Source organism: Apus apus, chromosome 3 (assembly GCF_020740795.1).
Source record: "Apus apus isolate bApuApu2 chromosome 3, bApuApu2.pri.cur, whole genome shotgun sequence".
Lineage (NCBI taxonomy): Eukaryota > Metazoa > Chordata > Aves > Apodiformes > Apodidae > Apus > Apus apus.
Window position 1 is genome coordinate 100,577,510 of NC_067284.1, and position 12,113 is coordinate 100,589,622.

The window sequence follows — 12,113 nt, forward strand, 5'->3', positions numbered from 1 at the left end:
AGCACATTGTCACCTCCTGAGGAGAGGGGGCTGGAGCGCCGGCTTCCTCCGAAGCCCTTATGAAGCTCAAAGCGGCCTGGCAGGCTTTGGGGCACCTCTCTAACCCGGGGAAACCAGCTGAGGCCACCGCGGCACTCTGCCCACCCGGAGCCGCAGCCCAGGCCCCGGCAGGGCCGGAGGGCGGTGGCTCCTGCGGGGCGGGGAGAGCCCGCGCCCGCCCCGCGCCCGCCCCGCCGGTGCCCCTGACGGGCCCGCCACCCGCCCCCGGCCCGGAGAAGCCTGCCCCGGGCAGCCGCCGCCATGCCGGGCCCGCCCGGCCCCGCCGCGCTGCTGCTGCCGCTGCTGCTGCTGCTGCCGCTGCTGCTGCCGGCGCTGCCCGGGCTCCTGCCGGCGCGGCCTCCGGGCGGCGGCGGGCGGCCCCGCTACGAGCCCAGCTGGGACTCGCTGGACGCCCGGCCGCTGCCCGCCTGGTTCGACGAGGCGAAGTTCGGCGTCTTCATCCACTGGGGCGTGTTCTCGGTGCCCAGCTTCGGCAGCGAGTGGTTCTGGTGAGCTGCCCGGCCTAGGCCCGGCCCTGGCCCGGCCCGGCCCCCGGGCCTCCCCGGCGCCCCTGCCCCGCAGTCCCTCGGTCCCCGCGGCCCCGGGTGTGGCGGCACCGAGATCGCTGCTCCTCCGGGTGGGCCTGAGGGCTCGCTCGGGGGGCAGCTCTCCGGACAGTCGGGGTTTGGCGCGGGGTGTGTGTGTGTGTGTCCCGTGCAGTGATGGTGACAGCCCCTCTGATCGCTGTGCTGCCTGAGGCCGGTCAGTGAGACCACGGACCTTCTGGTGCCGTTTCCGAAGGAGGCGGAGTTCGATGTGATCCTGGTGTGTTTTCCCAGCTGTCTGCCCAGCCCTGAAACTCTGGGATGTGTTGGCTAATGTTAACCGAGTTAACCAAAGAGCTTGTCGAGCTGCGAGATGTACTTGCCTCAGCCCTGGTGAGAGAGGCAGGTGGCTGAGCGGCAGAGGAAGAGCTCTCCAGCAGATCTCATGAAGAGATGGGGAACAGCTCTCCTCAGGCCAGGCACGGGGGCTCAGCCAGCCTGCAGAGAAGCCCTGCACAGCTCTCCCTGGAGCTCTGTGCACTGTCCGTGGGGAGCACAGGAGTCCATCAGTCCCTCCATTGTTGCCCTTGCTTGGCAAACTGCCTGCAGGTTTCTTGTGCACATTTTATGCTGTTTATTGTTTTCTTTTTTCCTTATTACTTTTATTAAATAGTACTTTCCATCAAAAGGAACTTCAAGTTCCGATCCTTCAAATAATTCTAATTCAAAGGCTGAATAAAGCCTTTGGTTTATGAGTGTTCACTGGCTGTAAGCATTTTTTTGCTGTCTTCATTCCATGCTCTAACAAATGCTTCCTGTATGACTTCAAGTGAGTCACATTATCATTTATAATATGAAGATAACAGCAGCTTTGTGGCAGAGCTATGGTAAACTTTAAATGCAGTATTTGTAAACCAAACCAACATAGATACAAACAAACCACTGTGTTCTCACAATAGTTGGTCTGTTAATTTCAGATTAATGTTCAATGGTTTCAGCAGTTTTTTAATGTGTGCTCCGTTTACTAATAACTTTCCTGGGGAGGTAGAAACTAGCTTTGGCTTCAAGCCTTACTCAGAGTAAGTGCTCTGATAGTGGTACACACTCTGATTCAGGATCAAGCATTTGATTCTTGTTGTTGTTATAAGAAGACCTCTAAACACTCTAATGTAATTGATGACTTTTTTATATTTCTGTAACCCCCTGTCATTTGGCACATGTGGATTTGAAGCTGCTCTCCAGGACCTTCTGGCAGCATGTGCAGTCAGATGATTGAGGTCCTGTGTTAGCAGCTTCAAATGGAAGGTCATAAACTCTGACATCATCCAGCTTGTTGTCCTTCCCTTGGAGCTGCACAGCCTTGGTCAAGAGGTTTCTAGACTCTAGTCATGTCAGAGTAGAAGTGCTCATGTTACCAAACCATGTGACAAAGAGAAGTAAGGATGTTACCTGTTTCTTATGCAATTGCAAACTTTAAAATCAGAGTTGTTGAGGTTTTTCCAGGTTCTTTCATGGAGGAAGGCTGTCTCAGGGTCTTTCTTCTAGGGTTTTTTTTGTCCCTGTTGGCTGCCAGAAATTGTGGGGTTTTTTAATCTAAAGCGTGTTCAGGGAGGTTACAATATCCACTGGTTATTGTGATCTTAAATACATTTCAAATGTTCAGATTCTGGCCTATTTTATTTTTTCAATTTATTTTCATTTGTGTCTAGATCTGTCAGTAGGGTTTTTGCTGCTTGTCTTCATTCAAAGAAAGGTGAATGCTTTCAGATCCTTTTCTGTAACTGTTGGCAGTCACAATGTATGTTGTTGTTCGAAGGTCTCCAGCAATAAGGCTGTTTAGGCTGTAAAGGCTGTTTCTGGAGCTCCTCTTTCATTGCAAGTGTAGGAAGGATTGAAGCAGGTTGAAAATAACAGTGCTTTCTTGGTGATTTATGATCTCTGCCCATGATGAGGGTGAGAGACCACCCTTAGACCACAGAGTGGATCTCCAACCCTCGTTGTGGACTAGACCAGTTGGAATAGTGACAATACTGGTCCCTGTCATGGGGAAGCACAGGATAGAAACTGTCCCTAACTTCGCCAGGTGACATGCAAAAGGTGATCATCAGCTTAATTTTCCTTCTAGTACCTAAATTTCTGTGCACTGCTGCAGTGGCATGAGCTAGATGTGTGCCTGCGTGCTAGAGCCTGTGATGGAGGTGAATTTGAAAGTGTGTGGGGTTCTTGCAGAGACAGGTTGTTGTTGGAGGACATTCCTTCTAGTAGGGTGCCTTTCCTTCAGAGCCTCATGTGCTCTGGGGCCGTGAGCATCTGCTCACGCATCAGGTCACTCAGCTGCACTTGGCATAGAGGACTCTGGACCAGCAGAGAGGTAAAGCTGCTGGCCTGCATGCTTGTGGGTTGCAGGAGCTGCAGTGTAAGGGGCAGAGCAGAGGTGCCAGGTGGCTGATGTGTGAGAGTTGAGGGTGAGTCATGTTAGTCCAGAAAAAGTGCATTCCTTGTGCCATCTGAGCTGCTTACATGGACTGTGTACCTGTGCTCTCTAGCATGGTTTTGGGATTTGGGTACTGAACAAGACTGTCATTTTTCTATTCTAAAAGTGTAGCTGCTTTCATTTCTCCATATGAAATCCTAGGACCTTTCCAAAGTGGAGTTTGAAAAATGTAGAGCATGGGGAAAGAGGACAGAGAAAAGGAAACATTTGATAAACAATACTGTTCTGGAGCAATTTTGTCTTACTGTGAGTGTCAGGTATGCCCAGTGCATGTGCCTCTCAGTGAGAATGCAAATACAAGTTGATAATTTTAATTCTCTTTTCTTTGCCTAAATCATGTTTTCCTCTATGTTTTTAGGTGGTACTGGCAGAAGGAAAAGAGAGAGCCCTATGTGAAATTTATGGAGGCCAATTACCCACCTGGGTTCACTTATGAGGATTTTGGGTCACTGTTTACAGCAGAGTTCTTTGATCCCAACCAGTGGGCAGATATTCTGAAGGCTTCAGGTGCAAAATATGTTGTCTTAACTTCAAAACATCACGAAGGTAAGTGGAAGGTTTGTGAATGTTAGTAATTGTTGTTTTTCTGTCAACAGAAGAAAAATCCAGGTGACCTTCCAGCCTGCTAAGAGAGATAGAGAAAGCCAGGCAGCCTTACCTGCCCCAGCCCAGCCAAACAGGGAACAAACTACTCCAGGAATGTGTGCATTTTGCGGTCTTTTACACAAAAGCTGTGTCCATGGAGTGTGTGTAGGAGGAAAAATAGATTGTACCATTGTTGTTTTGCTGTAGGTAAGCCAGTCTGAAGGCGTGCAGGCAGCTGTGCTTCCTGAAGTAGCCATGGTTTATTTTTTAATTGTGCAATTTATTGCTTAAGAAACTACAAAGATGAATTCTGCCCTGTTGAACATATGGAGAGCTGCTGTGTACAAGCAGTTAATAAGCTCTGTAGATTTCTCTAAGGCATTTAGGAATATGTTCCAGGAGTCAACTTCAGAATTAGAAACGTACACAGGGTATACTACCTAACGCAGTGCGCAGGAGCCAAAACCTTGAACCAGGCCTATAGCTTTACAAGCACATTTGGTTTTGGGCACTGTAGTTGTAACATGCTTTGCAGAGAAAAGTAAAGAAAAATAAAGTGGTTGGAAGGAAATATGAAAGTATAAATACTAAGATGCATTATGACAGTATATCTAGTGAGTGTTGTTTGTGGAGATGAAGGTTCAAGATTAGTAACTTGTGAATTTTAATCTCAGCTCTGACACAGATAAAATCTTGAATTTGACAATGCCCATGCCGTCATTGCCAGTGACTTCAAAAGAACCATGATTCATTTAATCTGTCCTGCAGCCTTGGGCATGAATTTTTATCTTGTTTGTCTAGTTGATACAATTGCATGTATCCAGTTCACGAAAACATTTCAAGATTTATTAGGCAATGAGTATAAAGCAGTTCGAAGGTGAGAGTGGAGCTCCTCTGGCAGTGGTCTAAGTCTGCAGTGCAACAGGGCTTGGAAGCACTTGTGCTGGATTGCTAGGTGTCTGAAACATCATTTAACATTTAAACTGATATTTAACACTGATATTTTAAAAGCTGTTTCAGGAGTTTCTGTACTCTGCTTAAATACGTGCACTGAGCTGTTATAAATGTCAAGATAAATGAAAAGTGAACATTTGCATAAGATGTAAACAGAAAGGGGAAGAGTCTTTGAATGTAAACTATAACTCGTGCATTCTGCAACCAAGAAGACGTTTTATCTTCCAGTTGTTGAATGTGTCTTCAGAGTTCACATTTGATACATTCAGTGAAAATGTAGGTGCCTACAAAGCTGCTATATTTTTGGTTAATTTAAGTGGGACATCTGAGTGGAATGAACAATTAAGGAGGGAGGAGTAATTAGCCTGAGCAATGCAGAATTGGAAAATATTAATGCATATGTGTATGTATACATAAATGTACCTGGCATGTATCTGGTGTTGTGCCTGCTGTCATCATGCACAAACAGATTGCATGCATGCTTTATCCCATTACAACAATATTATTACATATATGATTTTTAGTATTTTATTTTTTTGCAACACACTTGCAAACTACTTTCCAGAAAGAGAGTAGTTCTGCTTCCCTTTCTTATCCTTCAGTTTTCTTCTTTTCAGGCTTTACTTTGTGGGGGTCCAAATATTCTTGGAACTGGAATGCTGTTGATGTGGGACCGAAACGAGATCTTGTGGCTGAACTGGCACTGTCTGTTAGAAACAGGACTGACTTGCGTTTTGGGTTATATCATTCCCTGTTTGAATGGTTTAATCCTCTCTTCCTTGAGGATGCCACCAATGTCTTCAAGACAAGAAAGTTCCCAACCAGTAAATCATTACCAGAGCTCTATGAAATTGTGATGAAATACCAACCAGAAATAATTTGGTCTGATGGGAATGGAAATGCGCCAGATACTTACTGGAACAGCACTGGTTTCTTGGCTTGGCTGTATAATGACAGGTACATAATGATGTTGGTTTCACTCCTTATCTGAAATTCTGCTGTGTCTATTTTGTCTCATTTTCTGTATATTTTTTGGAACCTGTAACCTCTGCTTACAAGGATGTAGCTAAATACTAATTTTCCTGAACTACAAAATCCAGGTCTTCCATAGGACTATCAAGGCTTGTGTTAGAAAAATACGGTTTCATATTTTTTAGCAACGTTTGCAAATTAATCAGTTAAGATGGTATTGGCTCATCTGTCTAATCATGTTCTTCCTTAAGTATCATCTACTGTGCAGACAAAGGGATAGCAGGATAATTTGAGAAGCTGGATACATTGTGGTCATCACAGACTGAACATCTGGCAGTGGATATGAAGTGCAGGGTGATTTCTGGCAGACCTCCTGTCAAAGTCTGGAGCAGATTTCCCTAAGAAATGCCAATCTGGACCTTTCAATAGCAAAGGATGAGAATAGGATTCCTGAAATTGCACTTCATCTGATCGTAATAAATTAGTAGTACAGAAGTTGTCTTAAACATTAGTTTCTGGGTGTGCAGGGGCAGGGTGACTGGCTGTAACAGTGTTTTATAGAATGCAAATCACAACATTTCTCTGTTTGCAGTCCAGTCCGGGACACAGTGGTGACCAATGACCGCTGGGGAGCTGGCAGCATCTGTACACATGGCGGCTTCTACACCTGTAGTGACCGGTATAACCCCGGACACCTCCTGCCTCACAAGTGGGAGAACTGTATGACTATTGACAGGGGCTCGTGGGGCTACAGGAGGGACGCACGGCTTGACGACTACCTGACTATCCAGGACTTGGTGAAGGTACAGTGGGACAAAGGAGTTGCCTGCAGCCTCTGATTCTCCCGCAGATTATTACAGTATATAACATTTCCAAACTATCTATTTGTAGAAAAATTATTATTTTAATAGAGAAAAAAGGAATCAGTGAAATTATAAATAATTTTGTTAATTTGGTGCCTCACACTCGCAGGATGGAATAGTTCTTGTCCATTTTATAGAAAATACTAAGAGAAAAATTATCTAGAAAAAATTCCATCAGTTTTGTAGGAGACTGATCTGGATAGACTCGTAATTACCTTTTCCACCAAATTTTTCTTATAACTTCACCTCTAAGTTGATGAGCAGCAAACGAGCAGTTTCACAGTTCCTGTCTAGGAACAGGCTACATCTTTTCCCCTTTCTATCTAGAAACAATTTATAACTCTTAATAGACTTTTTGCTTTGTAGCAAGAAACGTTCCTTTCATCCCATTTCTTTTAAGGAAAAGAACCAGCACAGGCATTACAGACATAAACACTTGCAGATGCAGCTGAACAATGTTAATAGAACATTGATTCCCTTTGCTAGTCTAAGGTATTAAAGATTTGAAGCCCAGGCAAACTGAATGAAAGGAAGATTTGCCTTTCAGATACAATGCATTTAATTGCAAAATTCAGGTAGTGAGGGGATGGTTGTTTATTCTTGTTGTTTAATCCACATCTTAGTACTATCCTTGCAAAAGAGTTTCAAATTGAAGTAACCTCTTCACAGAGGCAGAAAGTTTTAATTCAGTAGCTTGTCTCCAGCTGTCTGTTCTTCAGACTTGTGCATCTCAATCTGTGATCTCTGGAGAGCAGTGGGGATGTGAACACAAATATTTATGGACTCTGTACAGGGTTTCTTACTAGAAATTTACAGATGTCTCTTTAAAATAGGGAGAGCATAAAAGACAGTAAGAATTTGCTTTCCTCAGCTTCAGTAGAAGTGAATTGGCATCCATTAGCTTTATTCTCCAATGGTCTGTTATCCATTCTGTTGGTAAAAAACCTCATTAAATTCCTGCAGAAGTCAAAATACTAAAAACTTCTGGGGTTCAGTCAGGCATATTGGTGCACAAGTGTATTTTGGGCAGTTTTCATCCATAAAAATTGACAGCAAAACTTTTTTTAATGGAAGCTTAAATTTTGTATTTACTGTTGGGGATTATCCCCAAAGTCTAAAGATGCAATAGTAACAAAACTGGTTCAATTCCTCATTCTGAAGTAGCATGCCTGGCTTTAGATAGAACTTCAACTATATGATTTAATTAGTGTATATGTTTAAAAACATTTCAGCAACTTGTAGAAACGGTGTCTTGTGGAGGAAATCTCTTGATGAACATCGGGCCCACTCACGACGGTCGCGTCGCTGTGATATTTGAGGAACGCCTGAGGCAGATGGGTGCCTGGCTGAAGGTCAATGGAGAAGCCATCTATGGAACGAAGCCGTGGAGAGCACAGAATGACACGGTCACACCAGAAGTGTGGTAAGGCTACTGGATCAAAGCGTGGGCTGCATAAAGCAGCAGCAGTGGTGCACGTGAAATTTTGAAATTCTTGATGCTACAGAAATCGCCATCTAGCTTTGCATGCTGTGAAGAAATTAACCCTTTTGTCAGTTTAAGTAACTGCACATGGAAGGGTAGGTAGAGGATGGGTGTCAGAGAGCATAGTTTCAGGATGATGCCGAGGCTGAAGGGAAGGTTGCCTGTTTCCTTAGTTATCTTGTGCTTCTTAGTGTAGCTGGAAACGGAAACTACTAAAAAAAATTCCAGAAATATAAAACTGCTATGAAGTGTTTATCTGTACAAAGGAATGCTGGATGTTGCTGTTTAATGAGAAAGAAACTAAATCAGTCTAGCATATTCTGCATTTTTAAGGTAAAAATGCAATTGTTTGGTCATTAAATTCAGCCCATCTCTGGACTCTCCTCTGCACCTTATAGCTGCTGTAAGGCAGCTGTAGCTCCTCTGCTTATCCATCAGTGGTTTTGTTTTGACCCTCTTCACTGCCTCAGTGGGCCTTTTTACTCCTCTTCGCAGTAGGATTTGGCTGAACCGTTGACTGTTTAATAAAACCACTTGCAAGAGCAATAAAAAATTATAACTAAATGAAGGAAGGAAAGAGGAATTCTTCAGGTGTATGCCATAAAATTTCCAAGGACATACTGTAGATAACATCTGCTGAATTTAAGTTTTTAAAAAAGCAGCTATGTGAGGTGGAATCTTTATTGTCACACATGCTCTTACTAAGTGTTTTTAGTGGAATGTCTCTATGTTTGTGTATTGATGTGAATTACCATATTTTTCTGAATATAATCCACAAGTATCTGTTAATGATTCCCCTTGCCCTGCAAGTACCTCCTTCCTACATGGCTGAGCACTACAGTGAGCAGTATGCTTGCTAAAGTTACTACAGATGTTTACCTCTAAATTCAATTCTTTAATAGTCTCAATTACCTCTAGTTTGTTGGAACATATTTTCAAGGAACAGTATTTTATTAAAGAGCATAAATTGTCTGAAAAGATAGTTATGTGTGTGAAAAAGTAATTAATAGATTAATAGAATTACAGAGTGGTTTGGGTTGGAAAGGACCTTAAAGATCATTTAGTTCCAACTCCCCTGCATGGGTAGGGACACCTCCCACTAGACCAGGTTGCTCAAAGCCCCATCCAACCTGCCCTTGAACACTTCCAGGGAGGGGACATCCACAACTTCCCTGGGCAGCCTGTTCCAATGCTGACTTTCTAAATCTGCTTTTCCAGTCTTGAAAGCACTCTGTATCACTCCAGAAAATGTAAAAGGAAGAACTGACATGCACCTCTGTTCCCTGTTTGCAACCAGGTACACTTTCAGCCCTAAAGAAGGCAAAGTCAATGCTATCTTCCTGAACTGGCCAGTCTCTGGGACTCTGGAACTTGGTGAGCCACAGGCTAAGCTTGGAGAAACACAGGTAAAAGACACACACCCCACACCCTTCTGCTTTCCCCCCTCCCCCTTTAGAACAGTGAGGCTTTTAATGCACAGTGCAAGACATGAATGTACTCTGAAGCAAAACACCTCTAGGATTTTTCATGTTCCATCAGTGTTTATTTTAGTTTCTGACATCTTTGGGAATCCATAGCTTTTAGAACTGAGTACATTGGAAGAGATCCAGCAAAATGTTTGTTTTCATTCTGGGACCTCCTTGTCACAGTCTTCCCACTGGGATGTTTCTTCTCCAACAAAGTTAGACTGAATTATTGCTGGGATATGTTTTAGCTTGCAAGCTAATGATCAGAAAAAGAGGCCAAGGAGCATGAAAAAAACCTGTGCTCCTATTGTTTCCTGTGTAGACTATCAACTCAGCATGACCCTTCTTTGCAAATATCCATCCTCATGCCTTTGGCAATATTGTGATTTCTGGAAAAGTGCAGTAGTGTCAAGTCAGAGCCTTGGGGAAAGTGCACGGAGGTTTCCATTGCCCAGGGATGCTAAACAGTAAATCAGTGCAGCCCTAGATGTGTGTCTCAGAGCAAGCAGTGGTCAGATATTGAGGACACCAATGCCACACATACACTAGCAAGTACCATAACCCAATGGAAGCAGATTTGTAGAGGAGAACAGCTGGTGCTCAGGACTCAACACTGTGCATTTAAGGCAGGGATTCACTTTGGCTTAGCTCTGTCCTGGTCTCATCATGCATTGGATATCCATTAGCTGTATTAAATGTATTCTGGATTTTTGCTTCTGGTCTAGTTCCATATGAAAAGAATCTAATTAGTGCCACTACAGCTCTGTGAAAAGCAAGGATGAGTAATTTCAGAAATGACGTAGATGCATCTTGAATTTTGTAGAGGCATCTAGACTATACAAGCACTAGAGAGTGATGTTCCCCAGGGGCAGATCCTGCTCCTTTAGCTACTCCACTGTTTTCTGCATTTCACCACCTGGCATAAGTGTCTCACCATAAAGCCCATTTCTGTATTTTTAGTGGAGATGTTCTTAAGGGCAGCTTTGTTCTGAGATAGCTGGCTGCACTGTAAGAAACTGCTCGCTCAAGCCTACAGGTTCCATCGTGGGAAACAGGCATTTCAGAACAAGGTGCTACAAAGCTGCATACTGTGATACCTGGATCCCTGCTTAGACCTGAATCCCATCCCAAACACTTCTAGAAAGTGTTTACAGGCCTTTCACAGTATTTCTCAAGACCAAACATTAGAAGCTTCATTACTTACACATCTACTTCGCAAGTGTTTTTCTAGTTACTACCTTTAATCATTGTTTTATCATTGATTGGGTTGGTAAGTGGCATTTAAGGATAATTGGATAGTCAAGTGCCTAAGGAATACCATTATTTTTGTCACTTTTGCACTCATATGCACTTTGAAAAGGCACTGTTCTAATTATAGTCTATGTTTCTATCTCAGGTAAAACTGGCTGGCTACACAGAGCTGCTGAAATGGGTTGCACTGGGAGAAAAGGGAATTGCAATAGCTCTACCTCAATTGACTCCTAAGCAACTGCCATGTCAGTGGGGCTGGACTTTGCAGCTGACTGACATAAACTGAGCCATACACTGCTGGAGCCTTGGCTAGTAGGCAGTCCTGAAGTTTGTTTCTCATCACTGGTTTCTAACTCCTTGCTTGAGAAACATCAATTATTTCACTTTGTTATTAAAGGTAGGCTGGAATACAATGAACCTGACATCCAGCAGGAGACGTCTGGATCTCTGCATAGACTTTATTTCGAACTTGTATGAAAACTGAGCATCTACCTTGACCTCTCCACTTTTTTTTTTTAGTCAGTTTCTTGCCAAGTAATGTGAAGAAGGGGGAGAAAAACAGGTACTAGATTTGTAAAACTGAGGACAAAACTAGCTCAAGCCAGGATTCAACAGAGCGAGCAGCAAATGCACAGAAGCCAGTTGTAGGCCTTCTTTAATGCAAGAAGAAGCTAACTGCCACAAAACTATACAGTAAAAACTATCAGCTTTAAGACACTCTGTCCAGTTGTGTGTGTTTCAGCTGAGTAGGGTAACATGTGCAAGAACAGTCCTATAAACGGTTAGAAATTCATCACAAACGGATGGAGGCAATGCATTTGCACATCTTGATTTTTCATTAATTGTACAAGTTCTTGCTGTTGGTAATTGTATGTGTTATTGGGTCAAGTGGGAGGGATTTTTTTGCTGTTTTGTATAATTTTACATGGTTAAAACTGATTCTTGTTTACATTGTTTTTACAGTTACTAGGGTGCCTTCTGTGGACTATTAAACAAAACCTATCTTCAATGACTAGTTTTTTTAAAAAAGAGAAATAATCAAGAGTTGCCAGGGATCCCCAGCTCTGACAGAAACAGCATTTTAAACAGAGGGTTGACTATATCCAACTAGAAAAATTCCCAAGCTCAACCTATCCCACTTGCAGGGACAGAGCTGCAGTTTGAAGCTTGCAAAGAGGGGAAGGTGTGGGACAACAAAAAGTGTGAATTGTTTCAGTATGGACACCAAAGGTTTATTCTTCCTGAGTAATGTAAGTGCAAAACTCCTCCTGTATAAATTGAATTTACTGTTTCAACTATGTCAAGGTTTTAAGTGATGGGCCAAAATAGGTTACTGCCTTTCCTGCTAGTAATGTTAATACACGCACAAATTTTACATTAAAATATTTTATTAAAATACAATTGGGCTCAAAATTAATACAAATTAAGATAAAATATTTACAGGTTAATGTGTACAGTGCA

General features: G+C 43.2%; 1 protein-coding gene across 1 annotated transcript; it reads left to right on the forward strand.

The window, feature by feature from the left end:
- Nucleotides 1-278: 278 nt before the first annotated feature.
- On the forward strand, nt 279-11,661 carry FUCA2 (alpha-L-fucosidase 2). The gene is made up of 7 exons (XM_051613351.1): nt 279-548; nt 3,437-3,624; nt 5,235-5,574; nt 6,182-6,392; nt 7,685-7,875; nt 9,233-9,341; nt 10,798-11,661. Exons 1-7 carry the CDS (start codon nt 301-303, stop codon nt 10,936-10,938), a joined length of 1,428 nt encoding a protein of 475 aa, XP_051469311.1. The 5' UTR covers nt 279-300; the 3' UTR covers nt 10,939-11,661.
- The last annotated feature ends 452 nt before the right edge of the window (nt 11,662-12,113 follow it).

Coding starts and splice junctions, on each gene's coding strand:
- FUCA2 (XM_051613351.1), top strand. CDS start 301: ATGCCGGGCCCGCCCGGCCCCGCCGCGCTGCTGCTGCCGCTGCTGCTG. Junction 3,625..5,234: donor AACTTCAAAACATCACGAAG/GTAAGTGGAAGG, acceptor TCTTCTTTTCAG/GCTTTACTTTGTGGGGGTCC. Junction 6,393..7,684: donor CTATCCAGGACTTGGTGAAG/GTACAGTGGGAC, acceptor AAAACATTTCAG/CAACTTGTAGAAACGGTGTC.